At 39.2% G+C, this 20,933-nt stretch overlaps 1 protein-coding gene across 1 annotated transcript; it reads right to left on the bottom strand.

The window, feature by feature from the left end:
• Positions 1-4,216: 4,216 nt before the first annotated feature.
• On the bottom strand, positions 4,217-20,467 carry IGFBP3 (insulin like growth factor binding protein 3). The gene is made up of 4 exons (XM_067550430.1): positions 19,436-20,467; positions 15,417-15,643; positions 13,971-14,090; positions 4,217-4,959 (listed from the first exon to the last, which is right to left on the bottom strand). The coding sequence occupies exons 1-4, from the start codon at positions 19,809-19,811 to the stop codon at positions 4,837-4,839; spliced, it is 846 nt and encodes a 281-aa protein (XP_067406531.1). The 5' UTR covers positions 19,812-20,467; the 3' UTR covers positions 4,217-4,836.
• Positions 20,468-20,933: the final 466 nt, after the last annotated feature.

Here is a 20,933-nt window from a genome sequence, read left to right as displayed (position 1 = left end):
ACATGCTCCCTTTGCAGCCCTTTGTGTGGCACAACTGAGCAGCATGGGCAAGGAACCCCTTTCCCCACTTCCAGGGCTCCAGGAAATGCATGGTCTCCTTCTACTCTCACCACAGAAACCTCAGTGCTCCAGCGCTGCAGGGCCAGAACTCCTGAGCTTTGCATGTGTGGCGTTGGGGAGCCACCATTCTCTGTGACATGCTCCCGGCAAAATTTCTCTGTGCCATCCCCACTGAAAGGGATGCAGAGCTGTGGGACAAAGTTACAAATGACAAGTAGGCTCTTAATGATGGAGAGCCATAACTGTAGAGCCAGAGAAGTAAAATTAGTGGCAGGCTTTTTCAAGAATAACCTAGGATCTGGAGCATTATCTTTTGCTTTTTTAGTTGTGCTCTGCAGAGTTTCAGACCATACCTCCTCACAGCTCTATCACCCCTTCAGTGGAGGACTAGGACTAAACCACAGCTTGATTATGATTTTTTTAACTTCCTGTGGAATTATCTCCAGGACAGCAGCAGTTAACACAGCACAAAAAACAGGCAGTGATTTAAAAATCTTGTTCTTCTCAACATATTTGTTTCTTACCACTGTACCTAGGACTGTTTTCTTTTAGTAGAAAGATACATCATATTCTCTCTGCTGAGCTAAGGCAGTGGAGCAATGGTCACCCAGACACCACATGCTGATAGACTAAACGGCTTCCAACTGAAAAGATATATTTATCCCCAATGAACATGCAAAAACATACTCCTCCTAATAGCAAGTAATACCTAGAATGAACTTCCCACACTTTCAAACATAGTTATAATACAGGTAGTGACCATAAACATTAACACCCCCCCACCCAAAAAAAACCCCAGCCACCCTGGAATATTCAAACATCCTTGGTCTTTAGAATTATTGATCTATAAATAAACAAAGAGGGGAGAAGGTTCATTTTATAGGAAGCAAACATGTCCTACTGATAGAAATTAATAATCCAGCCATCAATAATTTTAAAATGAACGTTACCCACATACAAACTAGTAACCTTTATAAACATGTCTTTTTAAATATGAAGCTCTGGCATCCAGCAAAGTTGCTCAGCACTTTTCATACTTTAACTATAATTTGTACGGCTACTACATAAAATCTGTGGAGCCATCCAACGGACACCCCGTTTTAAAGAGTGAATAGAGATACAAAAAAATGATTTCCCAAAAGATTTGTAAAACCATTACTTAATTTTAGGATTCAGTTCAATAAAGAATTATGTTGTGTTAATGTTTCGATGGAATTTAGTCATAAAAAGTTCAGACTGTACTAAAAACTAATTAATTCTGTGGTTTTGGTATTCATTTCATTGAAGCCTCCTTTCCCCTGTCACAAATAGCTAACATTATGCCCTGAAGGGTGTGCATGCCAAAATGGTGGAAAAGGATATTCTGAGCTCAAAAGATTATAGCACGGCATGTTTATTAAAAAAGGAAACTTTCTCAAATGGCTTGAAAGATAATAAAGTTGCCTGCAGGCAGATTTAACTTGCATTCTGGTCATTTATGGGGACTTATAACGCAGCTATATATTACTCCGGTTAAAATAAACACTTACCACTTCAATACTGTCTACATATGGTACTTAGGTAACATCTTGAGAAGCATTATCTTGCAGAAAAGCTATCATTCACCATACAGACATTAAAATTAACTTTTGTACTTCTCTGCACTACAGGAAAAAAAATGCAAAAAAAATGTTAGCAATAATTATATTTTTCTTGATCATTTTACAATGTTTTCATCTGGATTGTCTATAATTCTCAGAAAAGCTAATTAAAATGTTAGCTACTAAATGTTCGCTTAGTAAAATATTGAGCTGAAGAGTGAAGGCACAAAAAACAGCAGTAATTTATCTAATGCATCGGTTCTATTTCTGCCATCAATAACATAGCAACTGCAACAGATTTCTACTGAATAAAGTCCTCCACTAATTACAGCTATTAACAGGACTAGTTTTTAACCTGTGGGTGGGGTGAAAGGCGATCTTTCCCTAAACTGATATTGATTGACCTATATATATTTGCATGTTCGCCTGATTCTGCCCACATTCTACTGCTCAAACATAACCCACAAATATTTTGTGTTTAAATTGGGCACTCATTATACAGTCCAACTCCCATGCAACATTCCATGGGAAAATCATTGAATGCCCATGTAACTTGTTTGTTGAATTGAACCCTTGTCTTAATAGAAATAGTAACATGAAAAAAGCACAGTTCATCATTTTAATGAGTGTTTTTGTGATAGCAATAAGGTTACTTTGTGTTTCACACCAAGAATGTTGTCTGCTGGGAAACTTGTATACACAAACTGCAGTGTCTGGTATTAGAGTAAGTATACCATGGTCCTGTGAAATATATAGCAGTCAACTACTCATCAAGGAAATGGTGTATATATATATATACACACACACACACACACACACACACACACAAGAGAAACATGTTATTTGCTATTTTTAGCTACATTAACCTCTTTTTTTATAAAGTTGAAAAGTTGACTGGTACATAGTCATAAACCCTATTTTACTGCTAAGGATATGTGCTTTGTATGTCACAAAAAGACTAGATTCATTAACATTGCACAAGAATGCAAGTTAATCAATAGATCATATTTTAAAAATAATGTATAGGACACCCAATCTGCTTAAATTAATTAAGGAACTTGTTTTGTTTGAGCTCTCAATGATTTTGCATTTTTGTAAACAATCAATGGTCCATTAAAGGGCTTTGTGTCATTAAAGAACCTTAATCAACCATCCCATTTTGCCTATATTTAGATATTTTTCATTGCTGTCAAGGGACAAAGAATAAATTTTCAAGGCCTTAAAAGCTAACCAGAAATGTTGCCACAGGCTGTTAAGTTTTTTTAAACATTTCTTGCATGCAAGAAGAATGTTGCTTGGAAGGCATCCATCTTTCTCTGGTAAGATAGTAGCTTACATTTCCAGCAGTTCATGAATGAGTGAATTTTTATTAATTATTATTATTATTGAATATTGTTAAATATACACTGTGTTTACTTCACAGATCTTCTCCCGGGTTAGGATTTCAGTTTTAATGATGCTACAAGATCCTTTTGTTAGATTACAAATTAAGAAACTGCATGGGACACAAGTAAGGCTGCTCCGTTAACCCAAGCCAAATACAAGGGTAGTGACCGCAGCCACAAAAATCATCTCATTCCTGACTCTAATTTCCTGGCTCAATATTCATAAGACATGCAATTAATGGTGATTTTTTTTAAAGTTACACCACTCACTTATATATGCAGTTTGTAAGAAAATGGTATTAATTTTCAAATCTTCTTCAAAAAGGAAAAGATACTAAATTCCATAGGCCACATTCCACCATTGATTTTCATGTAGACCTTCCCATTAATTTTAATGGGAATCCAACTTCAATTGATACCATATGCCAGATACTTGAAAGAACCACAAATTAAGAACATAATTTCTCTTCAGATTGAAAACCTAAATGAATGCATGACAGATATTTTTTAAAACCGGATGGCTACTCTTCTGTTCTTAGAGGCAAGCAGACAACTCCCAATGAAGTCAGTGGCAGTTATAACCATGTGATGGAAGAGTTGAGCCCTGAGAGCCTTAAAATGTAGGTCTATAACCGCTTTGCTGTACACTTTTGGCACTGACTTTAATAGGATTTCCTCATGTAGAATGAAGGTAGAATATGGTCGTTAGTTAGGTTTTTGTAGTAAGACAATTAAAAATGCATATAAGCTTGTTTTTAAAAGAAGTGTCACAAAAGGAAGAAAGAATATCCAAGAACAGAAAATTAATCTAGTGTTAACAGTTTTAAAAAGGGGGAAGAAGAAAAAAATTGTGTTAGAGTACCTGAAGCAAGTTGGAGAGAAGAGTTGTTTATGGTCAATTTCACCGCAACTATTAATTTCTCACCTAACACCTAAGTACTATAGTGAAGTATGCTCTAAAAAACCCCAAGAGAGCGATGAATTAAAATAGTTATTTTGATGGTTTTAGCTACTTCAAATAGGGAAACTCAGCTTCTTTAGGAAACTTTTTCTTCACTCAGGAAATATACTTTGCCTCATCCAGATTAAGTAAAGATATATGCCATTCTATTTACAATCCTCTTTGTTTTTTGACTTGCCTGGATTCAGTAGCAAAATAAATGTATAACATTTGGTATTCACATGTTACATTTAAATAACGTTTATTAAAAAACAATTATATTAAATACAGACTAACAGAATATTCATAATATACTTTACAGAAAAAAATAGCCATGTCTTTATTTTAGAAACACGTTTCTTTAAAAAGTTCTTTGAAATTTTTATAAAACATTTTACCCGTGAAGATAAGTTTCCCGTCAGACCTGTATAAAAAAAAGCTTAAACTTTAAATCCTTGGGTTGTTTTTTTTGTTTTGTTTTTTAATATTTTTACAAGCTTACAATCTATAAATTCTTTAAAATAAAACACAGTATCTTCCGGGATCAAACTGGTCACAGGCCGTTATTTTAAAAAGTCAGTGGAGACTCCCTGAATCCATTCTGAAGTGCCTTTTTTCTTTCTGGGGATAAATAGTGCAGATTTACTTGGGAATTCAGAGCTCCCTATATGTTCTATAGAAAGCGGGAAGTGTGTCAGTGACAGGGTGCAGCTGCAGAGTGCATAGAGTCGATGAATCCCCCAGTATCAGTAGGAGGCAGAACTCGTAACTCCAAGTCCAATGCAGTCCATGCTTTTTTCCCCAGTCCCTCCAAGATCTCTGATGGGTCCAACTGCCACACGCAGATTCCACAGGAGATGGCACCTATTCCTCATTTGCTTTCCAAGTTGTAGCAGTGGACATCTTTTCCTTTCCCATCATATCCAGGAAGTGGCTGTCCATATTTATCCACACACCAGCAATAGCCTCTCTTTCGGCCTTTGGATGGGCGGCACTGAAACAAAACATAAGATTCAGTTAGCACAATTTTTTTTTCAGTACAACAGGGATTCAAGTTAATTCTAATCTCTTTGATAGCTTCAGAAATATAATGTGGCCAACCCAGCACTGCTGGTGCTGCGAGTACATGGAATTCTGATTACTAGCACAAACTATTATCATCACATAATAAAACTATTCTTAGAAGCACTTAGAATCACTCTACATGATATTATAAAGCACAGTTGTCCACTACTGAGCAAAACCAACTTCAATGACACTGCTTGCAACAGTAAGGGTTGTAGGATTAGGTCCCTGATTTGGGAAAGAAACTCAACAGATTAATTTGACCATACTACAGGAGCACATATTTGGCAAAGACTGCGCTTGCAGCAATAACACCTCAGCTTGCATCTGTTTGCCAGAGGAATTTCAGTACTGTAGTTGACATTTATTAACAGATATATAATCCCCTGCAACAGAGTTATCACTTCAACAACTGCTAGGTATATTAGAACTTTACATATATATTTTCCTATAAATAAGGTTGCCTGCATATTAATCCATAACCTAAATAATCTCTAGCAAAACACTTGCCTAGCAGGGCTTGTTGACTGTACAAGACAACCTGAAATTATAATACATAGTGTGTGTGTGCTTTTGCTATATATATAAGCTAAAGCTTTCCCTAGAAATAATAATTTAGTACACGAAAGATGGAAAACCAAGTGAGTTTTATTTTACCATGCACACTAAGGAGATTCTTTTAAAGACCCCAAGAGTTAAAAAAAGAGTCTAAGGTAGTGTACATAGTTCCTGATCATCACATATTGCATATTACATTCTGTAACTGTGAAGGTTTTTTTCTGTTATAAGGGGAAGCACCCCTCTAATAGTCATGGAATGTCATATTAGGCATTCGCCAGTCAACCTCCTTCTCAGGGGGAAGTCACCATCTACATCAGCTGGACTTTCGAGATTTTATGGTTGCAGAGTCACTGAATGCCCGACTGCAGAGACATGTTCATCAGAGCTAAAATGACTGCCATTTAGTCAGTGAAGACTTTTGAAGAGTCTGTGGCACAAATTTACCAGGCTCCTGCTATATGACAACAGCAACAAGAACAGAGAAGCCACGTAGCCTCAAGACCCCACTACACCCTGTTACCACTGTGAAAGGGAGCAAAAGAACACATCCTCCATCGCAGGCAGGTGTCCTGATGCACACTTCCAGCTAATGTATTTTATTCACTGAGGGTGAGATTTATCCACGTTCAAAGAGCCTGCAGAAGGCCTATGCAGGCTCTAATTAAGTCCGCAAAACAAGGTTAAAGTAAGACTTAAATGGTGCACAGGCATCTGCATAGGAGTGAATTTCATCCTTATAACCTAGCTGATTGGCCCCTGAGCCAAGAGCCATTCATTTTCCCATCCAAGGCCAGACAGTGCAGCACATACAGTCCTGCTAGTTGAGGACTGTGGAAAGTGGGGAGCTCATTTACTTCTTTATCCCTACCACAAGCCAGCTCCGCAATTCCCCACCATGGACTTGTGGGGGAACAGTTCTCTTTGGGGTTTCCATAGCTGGGAAACTTTCTTTGGATTCCATCATCCTGCCATGAAGCAAACATCACTCACAGCCTTTCAAGGTTTGCAGGGCTCAGAAAGCTGGATATTGTGTTGGACAGACATCTCTCCCTAAGGAAATGTTTGCTTTAACCATGTTAATTACTATACATTAATTAAAAGGACTCACTCTAACTAAAAACAAACACATTTAGATTCACTGATTCTGAGGCCAGAAGGTGATTATCTAAATCTATTATTCTTTTATATCTTTGGGCAGAAGGACTAAAGATTATGTCACATGCTGAAATAACAAGCTGAAAGCTTTCTCTCCTTCAAAACCTCAAGACTTGTTTTGCAGCCGCAATGCATGCAACAATCCTAATCACTTAAATGGCAGTTGTGTCAAAAGAATGTTTGCAAGTTCAGGTCCAAAGTAAATTCACACTTATTTTCTGAAAAGGAAAATCATCACTGGCCAATCAAGAAAAGAGCTGCACTATTAATTAGCCTAATTATCTGATTATCTTTAGTTGAATTACACGTTAGCCATTCAGTCAGTTGTCCTTAAACAAGAACCCAACATGGATTTGATCCTTTATCCTTTTATCTGTATCCATTAGTGGCCTGATCCAATGCCCACTGAAATCTATGCAAATGTTTCCATTAATTGTAATAGGCACTGGATCAGGCACTAACTGAACTGGTAATGTTTAATCCTTAAAGCTGTTTGGCATCAAGATATTTTAATCCACTGTCAACATCTCTTTTACTATAACAATTTCATAGATAAGGAAACTAAGGCAGAAATTCTTAAGTGATTTTCCAAAGGCCACACAGTCAAGAATTAAACTGAGGATTTCCTAACCCCCAGCCTGGTATTCAGTCCATTGGATTACACCTCTAATAATAACTGCCACATCTTGCTTTTAGAGATACTGTCTGAAGCATGCTGCACAATTCTCAATGGTTCAAAGGAACTGACTTTGATTACTGTCAAAGTCATACAGATGCAAACCAAATTATCAGTTTAAAAAATATCACTCTAATTATTTATGTCTTTTTATTTTTTACAATCTTATCACTGATTTTCAGAATTAAATACAGCTAGAAGCTACAGTCAATGGAGTGCATATCCTCTTACTTAGCTTGTTTTGGGCATAACTCCCAGATGTGCTGTGTGGATTGGAGATAAGCAGCAAAAATAATGCTTTGTCTCCAAAGCAACATAGAAAAGTTTTATCAGATCTCTCAAGTTCAAAGCAAGGATTTGCACTGACTGCCCAGCAAAGGGGCAAGGGGCAGACATAATTCCCACAATGATTTGATCTGGCCCAAGAGGGACATTTTTACCCTAAAACTCCTATATTTTGCATTCTCTTGCCCTACATCAATCAGCTGAAATGATGGATAGTGCACATCAAAAAGATGTGTCTTATGCTTTGTTTTGTATACCTGTGTGTTTTGTATACCAGTGGGGCCAGATTCTTTGTGCTGCTGCAGACATGCAAAACAGCTGGAATGATGCCATAACGGAGCAGCTGAGGATTTCCTCTGTCAGATGGGCCAGATGCCAGCCCCATACCACGTGCTCTGGCCCCTCTACAGAGGACTGCAGAAGGGGCATGGCAAAGCTTAAGGGGCTCCACTTAACTCCTGGACAGAACAGTGGTCCCTATGGGACTGCAACTGGCATAACTTGGAACAGAAAACTCTAATTGACACCAAAAGTTATTTTGGCCTCTGGGCTTAAGAGGAGCTTTGTCAATTCATACCTAATGAAGATCTGGCCATTTATATGGATTTGGGATAATTCATAGAGAATATTAGAGAATCTTAATTCTAACAAAAATTGTTTGCTAGCTTGAGACAGATAGCCACCTGCACCATGAAACTCTACCCATATATCACAGTACTATAGTACAACCTTACATAAATGACTTTGGCACAAGCAAGTAGGGATCAATATCTAATAGATCTGGTGCTGGATACAAAAACATAGGGGTCCTGTCACAGTCTGTAGGAATCCCTCCCCTTTTTATCTCTTCCTCCCTTTTATACAATTTACTTGAGGATTGAATACAGATGTCTTTAGAGTCCATCAGTGTCACTCCTGAGTTTGTTAGAAGGTTTACTGAAGAATGAGATAACGCGCCCTTTCCATGGGCATGAATACAATGACTCTAATACCATGTTTCCAGGTTCTGAGGTCTTAGGAGCAAAAATTAAACTATGGACTCAAACTCTGATCCCTCTACTCTAGAACAACCACTAAACCAGCCTGCCAGTTTACTTTTAAACTGGTGTTTACCAAGAAGGGTGAGGAAAGAAATGTTGAGTAAATAACAAATATTCATTGATAATGGACAGGAGAGAATCCTTTCAGAACTGTTCATGTAGATTCCAGTACCAAGCACTGACTCTCCTATTTGACTTCAGGTTGTACATCACATGTACAATCTGAAAGAGGCTAAGTGCTTATTGGCAACCACATTTATTTGATAATTTCCCTGTGCCCTTGATTTAAAAATAATTAAATATAAAAAACAAAATTTAAATTGCTTTACATGATGTATCTGAATAGATAAAATTCCTTTATAGCACACTTCTCACTCATTAAAACTACCCCCGAGGGTGTCTGGAAAGTCAATTACTAGATAACTACAAATCAAATCATGAAGAACAACTGCATTCAACGTGTTCCTGAAGAGTGAGGAAGAGAGGTGGTTTATGTTAACAGGATGAGGAAAACTTCCTTATGAAAGATTTTATATGGCTCTTTTAGATGATGATACTTCACCAGATTCATCCCAAACCTATAACTTATCTGTAAATAAATGTTGCTCCTTTATAACCATATTGTTTTTTTTAATTCTGCTCTGCATTGCCTGGCACTGTGTTGAAATACATTGTACTACTGGACTGTATCTGTATCTATATCTCTCTACAAACATATAATTTGAACTCATAAAGGGCCTTTATTGTCTTAAGATCTCAAAATGTTTATTAACATTTTATTTGATACTCACAACACCTTATGAGGTGGATACTAATATGACATTAAGCTGAGGCAAAAAGGCATAATCCTGCAATTTGAAATTCAATGGGGATCTGCATGGACCTAAGCGTCTGCTCATACAGAGCAAACCGCAGGATTGAAACTCATTGGATTCAATGGGGAGCCATTTAGATATGAATGCTTGTTTGCCTGTGTGGAGCAGCTTGTGGGATCAGGGTCCATGTCAGTGGCATAGTCACGAGAAACACAGGAGGAGTTTTGATTCCAAATTACTGTTCTAAGCAGTACACCACACAGCTTCTGATATGTTAGCTAAGCTGGTAAAGAATGAACTACTTTTGTAAAATATGCAAACATCTAATTTTTGCTAACCTTCCCAGGGCAGCATTCTTTGGAGATGCTGTATCCACCATAGTGCACTGAGTTGCATATCCAACTACTTTAGAGGTACCAGAAAGCAGACAATATTTCCATGATTAAAAATGCCTAATTCATAGGACAGTGAATGATTTAAGAGATTTAGGATGATTTACTATTTCCTAGTATATCACACTGAATTCTTCTGTCATAATGTGAACACTATTGAATTACAAATGCCGACTGATGTTAATAGTAGCAATGCAGGAAATTCATACAATAACCTAGCTTTATGTTAATCAGATTAGTTCCTAAAGTATCCGACTTAGATTTCAGATGCTGCAAATCAACAGGACAATCACTACATCATCCATAGGACAGTGAGTGCAATGTACCATGTATGTATTTAATTCTCATACCAATGCTTTTTCCTATTCTGGTACTTCATTTTAGATAGATACTGTAAATATATTATTTTGCATTTTATCTTGCATTTCTGTGAGCTGCTGAATCTACCCTTGAACCCTAAAGTTAAGGCCTGCATCAAGATTTGATAGCAGTACTAATCTTTTTCTTCTTTCAGACATCTTGTGTAGATAGCAATGATCACCAATTTATACCTAGATTTGATAGCCAGCACATTGCTGCAGCAGTGAGCTGGTGACTGTCTTTCAGGCCCCCAGTGAAATAACTGCTCCATGATGGTGATCACAGTTGCATACAGGTGTTTGCCTCATTTTTCATTTAAAGAGGGTTTGTCCACATCTCTCATGAGATACATGATGCGATTCAATCTGCACCAGTCTTTCTGACATAAATCAAAACCCGGTGGTTTCTCAGCAGGGTCAATGACATCCCTGACACTATGCGAATGGTGTTATTGAGGCTATGTCTACACTGCCGGCGACATCGCCGGCAGTGCAGGGTCAATTTTGCGGGTTTGACTGAGTGGCAGTGAAGACTCGCTCAATCGAAGTCGACTCTGTATAAATCCACCCCGACAAGAAGCGTAGCACTGTGTTGATGGGAGGGCATTTCCTGTTGGCACAGTGCAGTGGAGACGCCGCGGTAAGCAGACGTTAGGAAGTCGATGGGAGATACGAAAGTTACTGTACATAGCTTGCGTATCTCCCGTTGACTGCTGCCAAAATCCGCAGCCAGTGTAGACCAGGTCTGAGTTGAGTATCAAGGAGTTTAGTGTGATTGCTCTGAAACCACACTGGTGCACAGCATTGAGCTGCAGAGCATACCAAGGCAATTGTTGTGGTTTGTAGGGTCCATGAACCCCATGATTTTCTGGTCAGTTTCCTAATAAACATGACAGCCTTCACGTGTTGCTCCTGTTAAGTGTTGGTGCTTCTCATGCTTCTTGCTAATTCACTAACATACCAATGTCATCAACTGGCCACAGGACATCGCATTACTGACCTCCCAGTGAAAGTAGCAATGATTATAGTCTCTCAACCCACCTTTTTCAGCAGTCCTAATGATGCAGTTATAGTGTCAGCACTAGATCAACACTGAGATAGGATACTTATTCGTTCTGATTCCACCTGTGCTCATTGAGGGCTTGATTCTGCAAGGTGCTAAGCTTCCCTATTGAAACCAGCGGGACTTACAGGCATATGATACAGCACCTGGCAGGACTGGGCATATTTGTAACTACCCCTCAATCCTTTGCCACAGGCGCCACCCTGATGGGCCATTAAATGTAGTGCAGGAAATTACTCTGAAGCTCAGCAGATGCAGTTTTAAAGCCTCTGGTAGAACATGCACTATACAGTTTAGAGTGCAGAAGCAGCTCCCCTGGCATGGGGTCTTCATCTTCTTCTATTAAATGAGTAGCTTTGAATGATGACTAGAATTGACATCAAGGTAGATTTATTTTAATATCATTTTTCTGAATAGGGAATTGCCCAGGTGCCTCCAGGGTAGAATTACCAATGCTCAAAAATGCATATTAAAATTTTGGTGCCAGTGGATCTTATTATTTCTTGTTTATTTACAGTAGTACCCACTCTATGCTAAGCGCTTTCTTAACACTGAAGAAAGACAGTCCATTTCAGAAGGAGCGCACAATCTAAGTGCTGCAAGTTGACAAAGCACTGCACACAAGTTCTGCAAGTGGATAAAGCAGATCATATTCTTTGGACTTCCTTAACAGCTAAAGCCGCACAAGGACTGTAGTATGTAACAAAAAATATCTCTCTCGGAACTCTGTTAGAATATCTACTGCTTTAAATAAGCTAAATACTTCTATGTTATAGGAACAAACACTCAGAGGGTCAGTGCTGTCCTCAGTTCATTGAATAACTCTCATTGAATTCAATGGCATTTTGAATGAATGCCGACTGAGAACTGCAGCCTGCATATGGCCCTAACCTAATTTACATCAAGTTAAAATATCCCGGAACGAGAACTGACGCCAGCTTAAATGAGACCTCCAGCCCAAAAAAAGAAACTTGCCCTGCTTGGGAAAATCACCAGCTGCTCAGGAAAAGCTAGAGTGAATAGATGAGCTTTGCAGCATTCCCTAAAGGTCAACAAACATTGGCACTGTCAGACCAATGGAAGAAGGGAATTCTAGAGCCAGGAGCCCCCACTGCGAGTGCCCATGATCAAATCCACAGAGGTTGCTGATCTCAGTTGTCGAAACGTTACATAAGAGGAAAGGTTGTCTCTAAGGGTACATCTATGCTGAAACAAAAGGTGTGTTCTTAACTCAGGTTAGCTAACCTGGGTTAAAAGAGATGTGATGTCATAGCCACTTGAGTTAAAGTCTATAAGGCAGCCTGAGGTTGGACTTTAGCTTCCCGCCCGAGTTAAAAGCCGAGTGGCTGTGTCTTCACTGCTACTTTAACCCAAGTTAGCTAATGCAGGTTAGCTAACCCAAATTAAGAACACACCTTTTTTTTGCAGTGTAGACATGCTTTAAGAAATCCATGATCCAAGAAATAGAGAGCAGCAGGTCTTAAAGTGAAGTCCATGGATTAGTAGTAGCCACGTCGGGTTGGCTGCTCACTTCACTCTCCTCATTTCCAACTGATAAACAACATTAGAAGACAGCTAAAAATACATGGACTGCTTTCTTAATATTATTTTCTGATGTAAGCCACTGCTTACCATAGTTACCATAGGGATGTGGAGGGAGAAGTGGGCCTGAGTAATCGTGAAAAAGGGAGGAGGAAGGCGGTCCACAAAACCAACTCTCTTTAAAGTTGTGATCCAGCCTCTGGAAAAGCTTGAGAACTCCTGATAATTAAAAGCTACACTAATTCAGAGCCACTGCAATCTACTAAACATTGGAATTATGTGTTCTGACATGGAAAAACACTAAGCAGAGGGGCTGATATATTCTCCACTAGCAAAAGTTTCCTGAGAGTACTTCATGGGCGGTCGTAAGAGCACATTGTAATAGTTCAATATGGAGATAACAAAGGCATGAATAGTTGTGGTGGTGTCTGCATTTGTCAAGGAAGGTCAGAACCTCATAACCAAATGCATACGGAAAACCCAAGTGACTGAGAGACCATCATTATTGCAGAGTAAATGCTGAATGTATCACTGTCACTATAACACGACATAGATTTTGGAAATGATCTCTGCAGTGCATAAAGGACAGATATATGGCTTTCTCAAGTTGTTTTTTGTAATATGACCTAACCCGGTTCTTCTAGGAACTCTTAAGCAGCTATTTACAATTCAAAGCATTGATCTATTACAGTCATATGGTGACTCCAACATTTAGCTCTGTAGGTTATTACAGAGAGGCAATGCTTTTTATAAACTGTTGGGCACTGATAATCCAGGACTCTGGCCAACCCATGTGTGATTGGGTATGAAGTTTCTCATATTAATCTGTTGTCAGGAACGACAGCAAATAAAAACACTATTCACACATGACATGGTTTGGTGTTATGTCACCAGATGCTAAAACTGTTATTAAACTAATGTTTCAGTAAAGTGCTATGTACTGCATATGAACACTACTAATAATGTTAAACTTGACTTTGTATTAATAGAATGTGGAAGATGTGGAAAAAGCTGAAACACACTTATTGAAATGATCAAGAAATATTACTCACTTGCTTTTTCTTGTAGAATCCCTTCTTGTCACAATTTGGAATATGGAATCCTCTTGGACTCAAGACATTCTGGATCTTTAGGTGATTTAATGTGTCCTCCATTTCTCTACGGCAGGGACCCTGTCAATGATCATGTTTTAGAAAGCACAAATGAAATCCTTTCGCTCAAACCCTGTAGCCTATATTCTTAAAAATAGTAAATCTTTAGACATTAAAAAGCACTAAGCAGAAAAAGCTCCATGAAAATAGGGTGAACAGAAACGACCACAAACATCCATACTTCAATTTAGAGCATGCTAGCTTGGATCCTGCTAGCACAAGTCCAACTATCTAGACTAGGAAGCTTGCTACAGTATAGCCATACTATAGAAACGCTAGTTCTAGATCAGTACCCCATCATCCTTCACAACTACCTAAAATGATAATTCTGCTATAAACAGATTTTTTTTCTTTTTGGAAGACGGACATTCTGAACACCTCAGACACTAATGTGCTTTAACTGGAAAGTCTGATTTCTCTGACTTCAGTGATACATTGAACATGGAGGAAAAGCAACCTTGCTCATTTATCATAGCTGCCATCTACTCTTTACCTAGAACTCGCTACCTTTTGTAGGTTTTGAAACCTTCCTTTTACAGAAGGAAAGATATGTCTGCATCACCCAGGAATGTTTTGACACCGTGCCAAAGTATACCCAAGCAACATTCTGTATGCCTGTTGGCACTAGTATGAGAATAACCAGGTTGTCTGCCAAGAGCAGTACATGAATCAGAGTTTTACCTGCTCACATTCCCTGTACCCAGGCTGCCTTGCAAATTCAGCCCATGTATTGTAAATAAGGAATAAGAAACAGTGGCAGCTCTTATATTTATGTGTCATGACCTGCAGACATTTTCAGTGTGACAGAGCAAACACTACAAATCTAGACACGGATTTATGTGCACTAGACACATCTGATAATCAGTCAAAAGCTGGTTTTCAGTCCCATGATAGAGCACTTTCCATAATTTGCTTCCCGGAGCACAGACTCAGACCTTTGGGTTGAATATAAGGCCTTTCTCTTTTTTACATTACCCCTCCTTTCTTGCCAGTGGGTAATCAAATTTAATCAAGGTGTTAGTAGTCCTAGTCTGTATCTGTTCACACCCATGGTGATACTATAGGTGAGATTAAGGCTTTTTACTGACCAAGGATTATTATTGATAATCAGAGTAAAAACAAACACTAGGCCTCTGTGTTTTCCAAATGTGGTCTGTCTGGCCTGCTGACCCTCTGTATTTGCATCTCCAATAGTTTTACTGGTCACACAGTCAGAACTCCTTAAACGGCTACAACAATTACCACCATCTGGTTTTCTATTTATCTTGTCAAATGCAGCATACCCCTTCCTTCCCCCCAAAAAAGCAAGAGAATGTATTTATCTTTTCTAATTATAAAAATACTTACATATTCAGTCTCTTGTTTGGATTCAGAAGAGAAATTCAGTGTATCTGTACTTTGTGAATCATAATCCACTTTGTAGCGCTGAGTATTTTTGGCTTGTTCTTTCCTGATTATATCTATTTTGGTGTGGTGTGGATGTGATTTGGAATCTGACACCCTGTGAGAGTTAGGGATTGCCTGATTCTCTATGCTACTGGCATTCTGGTCTTCTTCTGAATCACTGGAATTTCCTTCAAATAAAATAAATTCAATAAAGAAACAAAGTTAATTATTCAGTTAAATCTAGGAGCACAATAGCTTATTTTAAAAGTTTCTAATTTGTCTTTTCTTTTTTATTAAAAAATATACAAAGCCTGAAGTGACTTGGTGTCCTCTAAGCAGCAATGTCTCTATTCCCTGAACAGAAAGAATTCTAATGTTCTCATGACTGAAAAATCTCATGAACTCCTAGTAACCCTTTTAACTCTAACATTCCACTGTCATTGCTGGTTGCTACAAATTATACATCTTTTCTACTTAACTGTATGAAAAATTTTCATTTACATCAGCTTGATTTCAAATATTTTTGAAACCACTGCTATCTAAGCTGAATATACAGCCAACTGCTTCCCTTGAGTTGAAGTTTTTTCCCACCAGAAGGGGGCAGGTCTGCACCAGGACTTGATCATTTCCAGACTTTGGACCTGAGTCAGAAATCTATCAACTGTAACCAATGCAAGACATACAAAAAATTCAAATAATTTATTTCTGTTCTAGAACTGATGTAATTATCACTAAGTAGAGATAATGAATTCCTGTAATGTGTTATGATGATTACTACTCTGTAAGATAAGTGTCTCTTCTTTTTATCTTCTCCAGAAAGGGAATTAGCAGAGGTATTACTAAATAGAAGCAATACAGCATGTTGATTTTAATGGGCATTAATACAGTTATTTTTTAATTTTATCCCACATACTGCAAAAATCTAGTGAGTGAATTTTTACTTGTTAGTTGATAGAGAATTTTCCAAATTGATTCTATTCACATATGAAATAATTTCAGCTTATGAACACAACATCGCCATCAAAAAACAAACATCCTGCTTATTGGCTTTTCACTATGAGCCAGAAGAGTTTAGAATATTTTTTCTCCATCTTCTTTCCGTAGAAGTAAAAAAGAAATAAAGTGCCTCAGAATTTTGCAGACACAATGTTTCCATATGCTATACTATACTATACTATTACTATACAGGAGGACACTTCCAGTATAAAGAGCTGCATATCCTCTGTGATATTTTATATCGCTCTATCACCTAACTCACACTGCTTGCTGCATTTCAGCATTCTAGCTGCTAGCCATCTGAACTTTTTAATAAAAGGAAAGGAAATCACATTGGGAACATACAATGAAACTAATGTGCAGGGCACATATTACTAATACCGTTGCTTCAATGCTATACTAAAGTTAAAGCACAGAATCCATATTAAAATAGTGCTAAGAGACTCACTAAAAACCATAAAAGCTAAGACATTCAGTATTAAGACTGAAAGCCCTTCCTAACAGTTAACTTGAGTCCAACAATTTTAGCACATATGGCCCTAAGGCCCCAGCAATACATAAGCACAGGGAAAAGAAGGAGGGATCAGAGTTTAACATCTTGAACCAGTGGTTTTGGTGTAGCCACTGCTGGCAATAGACATAATTGACCAGGAAAATCCAACTCCCAGCGCAAATGGATTAAGGAAGTTTAAATCTTAACTCTGAATTTCCTGGCTTTTGTGGGTTTAACTCAGACTCTCAGCGGTATTTGAACATATTTTTTGTGGTTTAATTTCTTTTTTTTTTTTACAGTAGAATTTTTTTCTCATTCTCAATGAAGTTTGGAGGAATTGATACAATAGAACATAATAATCTATATCTCCTAAATCTAAATTATTTCCCCAATTAGTATTTTGCAGCCATTCCAGTTTGTTCACTATGTATATATAGATTTTGAAAATATTTTTAATACGCATTATATAATCAACAGACTACAATGGCCACTTCATAGTTCATATAATTAATCATGTCAACCTGTTCTTAAGCAGTTCTCAAATCAGATTTAAGACTATTACTACAATATTTTTTATAATGCCAAAACATACTGTATTGCATCAGTTTGTTCTAAAGAGCTGCTGTCATGTTAGTTACATACCCATTCATAACATGCTCAAAATCATCATGAAAAAGCTACTGCACAGGAAGATTTGCCTTTTTTCTCTACTTAATAATATTAAAAAAGGTCCCTTAAAATGTCTGAATTGTTTTAATGCCAAAAATATTTAGCTTACACTAAAAGTTAATGGCCTTCTAAATTTGGCATTAAACTGACATTTAAAAATATAAATCTATATAAAACTTTTTTTAGCACTTGCTGTAACTTAACAATGACAGAAACAATTTTACATGGTATTCTACATATATACATATGTGGGAAAAGATCTGAACCAATTCTAAGAGTTTGTTGTATGCTAGAATCTGTATTGGAAACTTGGATTTAGGGTTGAAACTCTAGTAGTCCCTTAAAGAGGCAGGCACTACACATGGCATTGGTTCAGCAGATTTCTTCCCTCTTGAAAACTAAGCACTCATCTTTTATTCCCAGGAAGAGACCTACTTTTCACTTTATACACAGGGGCAAAGTTCCCGCTGACTTCAACAGGATTTATGTCTGAGTAAGGAGTGCAGGAATAGGGCTTTAGCCTTTTAACTATTTAGGGCTGACCATTGGTAAATGATCCAGAACAAAAATGAAATTATAGATCCATCTGCCTACAAAATAATAATTATAACTGATAATTAGACTCTGCCGAGTTTCACCCATTTCAAGGGATACGGTCTTCATTCAGATTCCTTTTAAGGCAGAGTTAACAGCATCAAGCTCTTACGATGAAGAATGTGTCATGTATTTCAATGAGGTTTAAAATTTCACTCAGCGTATTTTGAAGTCTCCCTCTTTCAAACTGTCATTGCTTGAGAGCCGCACATAAATAATAATAATAATAAGGCATCTTGTGCTTCTGCAGCAGCAGCAGCCAGTTAAGAGCACACTGGAAGCCACTTCCCTTCACACAGCTATGGAGAGGCCAGCCAAAGAGTGTCTGCAACCCAGAAAAAAAAACTCCAGGCTGCTTTAAAAAGAACAGTGAAAAACTAAAGTCGTTGTTACATACTCAATATTGGTTAGTAAACTCTCTAACGAAATTTGTGCAGAAATTAATTGTGCTTTTCTTGATCTGAATTCCCTGTTTCTGAACCTTGCAAAATGTGCATGCTTACAGAAGTTGCTCCAATCTTCCCACCCTCTTAAAACTGTAACTGGTTCCACTTGCAAGAGAGTATGGGAAAGTTTTGTTTTTATCCATCGTTTATTTGCAAATAGTATTCACCCCTTTTAAAACCACCAGTCTCTGATGCTTTGTTTTAAATAGTTAATAATTTTCCAGCCTGGGAAAATATTTGTCCCTTTTGTGTACTCTCCTCCTTTCTTTCTAGGAACTGTACAAATAAATCACCCATTTTTTAATATCTCAGCCTGGCAGAGCTGCCTAGTCAGTCACCCCGTTGAGAGGGGGAGTGACGCTCTCATTTTTTTTTTTTTTAAAAGCTTCCTCAGATCTTTTGCAAGGAAAGATTTCGCAACAGCAGAGATTAAAACAAAGAACCTTCCTTTTCTTTGTAAAACTCTCATCCAAATGATCCCAAACTTGACACACAGCCCTAGATCGGACCACTAGCTCAGCAAACTTGGCCATCTCAGGCTTAACAGTGGATGCACTAAAGACTGGAGTTTTGTTTAAGAATCGTCCGCTAGGAGTTGGCCGCAATCACTGGGTGGCATCTAACAGAAACATTTTTGCAGCAAGGGAGTGGGTTATGTGTGTGTGTGCAAACTAAACTTTGCATCAAGTCAATTTAGCATCAATTTTCTGTGGAGAGGTAATAATTTTTGCACTAAACCACACACACACACACACACAACGGCTGGAGCTTGGTCTCCTTACCTGGAACATGTGGTCCTTGCAACAGGAAGGTCCGCAGCTTGCTGCCGCCGGTCACGTTGGTGCAAAGCCCCCTGCCCTCCAGCAGCGCCTGCAAGGGTCTGAGCTCCCCTGGGCGCGGCTGGCAGCTGAGGCCGGCTCCGCAGCGCTCGCTGTAGACCCCGCACGGGCGCCCCTCCTGCAGGGCGCAGGTCAAGCAGCAGCCGCAGCCCGGCTCCCGCACCAGCTCGGAGCAGTCGGGCGCCAGCGGCTTGCACTGCTCCAGCGCCCGCGAGTCGCAGGGCTCGCACCGCACCACCGGCCCCACCGCCAGCGCCCGCCGGCTCAGCAGCGCCAGCAGCGCCGCCACTGCCCACAGCGCGCAGAGCCGCGACACCATAGCAACAAGCGCCAGGGGGGCTGCAGAGGGGACGAGCAGGAGAGGGACAGAGCCGGCACCCGACTACCGGAGGGGGGGGGGGGAGTCACAGTCACTCGCCCCCCAACGCAGCAGAGAGGAGAGACCAGGAGAGGGCTGGGGACGGAGCACAGGGCTCAGAGCCCCCACCGTTCACGCCCCCCTCCTAAGCCCCTTTTACTCGCGGGGAGACGAGCTGCAGCCGGGACCCTCCACAGCCCCCCTCCCTGCAGTAGGAAGATCAGCTAGCGCCCAAGACAGCTGGTTGCTGCCTCCCCTTTAAAAAAAAAAAAAAGAAAGAAAAAAAGGCACCTAGCTCACTGCTGGGCTTTGACACCGATTTCTTGCCGCAGACACAAATTTGAAAAGAAAATTTAAAAAAAAAAAAAAAAAACCCCAAAGCGAGCAAAAAGGTCTGGCTAGGAGGAAACGTCCCGAGATGATCACAGACAGAGAGGAGAGAAGAGGGGGAGATGAAGGAGAAATATAAATTAAGAGAGCAAAGTTTCCTGCTTTTTATTCTCTTTGTTGCCTGCTATTTGCTTCTACTCTCTGTAACTCTGGGCTCCCATCTGTTCTCTCATTCCGCTGAACTTCTTGCCTATATACAACTCCTGCTTAGGACACGCCCCGGACTATGAATAATGAACAACTCTGGCACTCCAGGAGAAGGGGAGTGACCATCGAAATCCAGATTTCGGTTCAGAAAGTACAGTAAGGAGGGGAGGGGGACCCGCTGGTTGTGATTTGAGTTGAAGTGCCCGTCTTGGAACCACTCTGTGAGAAGATGCATCAGGGCGCCTTTGGGGGGAGAGAGGCTACACCATATGCCTTGTGTTTCAAAGAAAAGTGTTCTCATTCCCCCACCCCCTGGGCATTGCGAGAGGAGACACGAGCAAAGTTAAATGAGAGTGCCCTTTTTTGGATTCCTGTCTACAATCCTGTCCACACTGGAGCTGACTGACAGCTCAAGACAACCTGGGAGGCGTGCCTGTTAACAGACCCTGTCAGGTTTAGGACATACTTTGGAACCAGCTTCCATCTCACATGACAGTTGCAACTTTTTGAGAAAATTGCCTGGAATATATTTCTCTCTCTCTCTCT

This window comes from Emydura macquarii, unplaced genomic scaffold, assembly GCF_026122565.2.
Source record: "Emydura macquarii macquarii isolate MOO-44397 ecotype Brisbane River unplaced genomic scaffold, CSIRO-AGI_Emac_v2 contig_1263, whole genome shotgun sequence".
Lineage (NCBI taxonomy): Eukaryota > Metazoa > Chordata > Testudines > Chelidae > Emydura > Emydura macquarii.
This window is presented reverse-complemented; position numbering and strand designations above follow the sequence as displayed.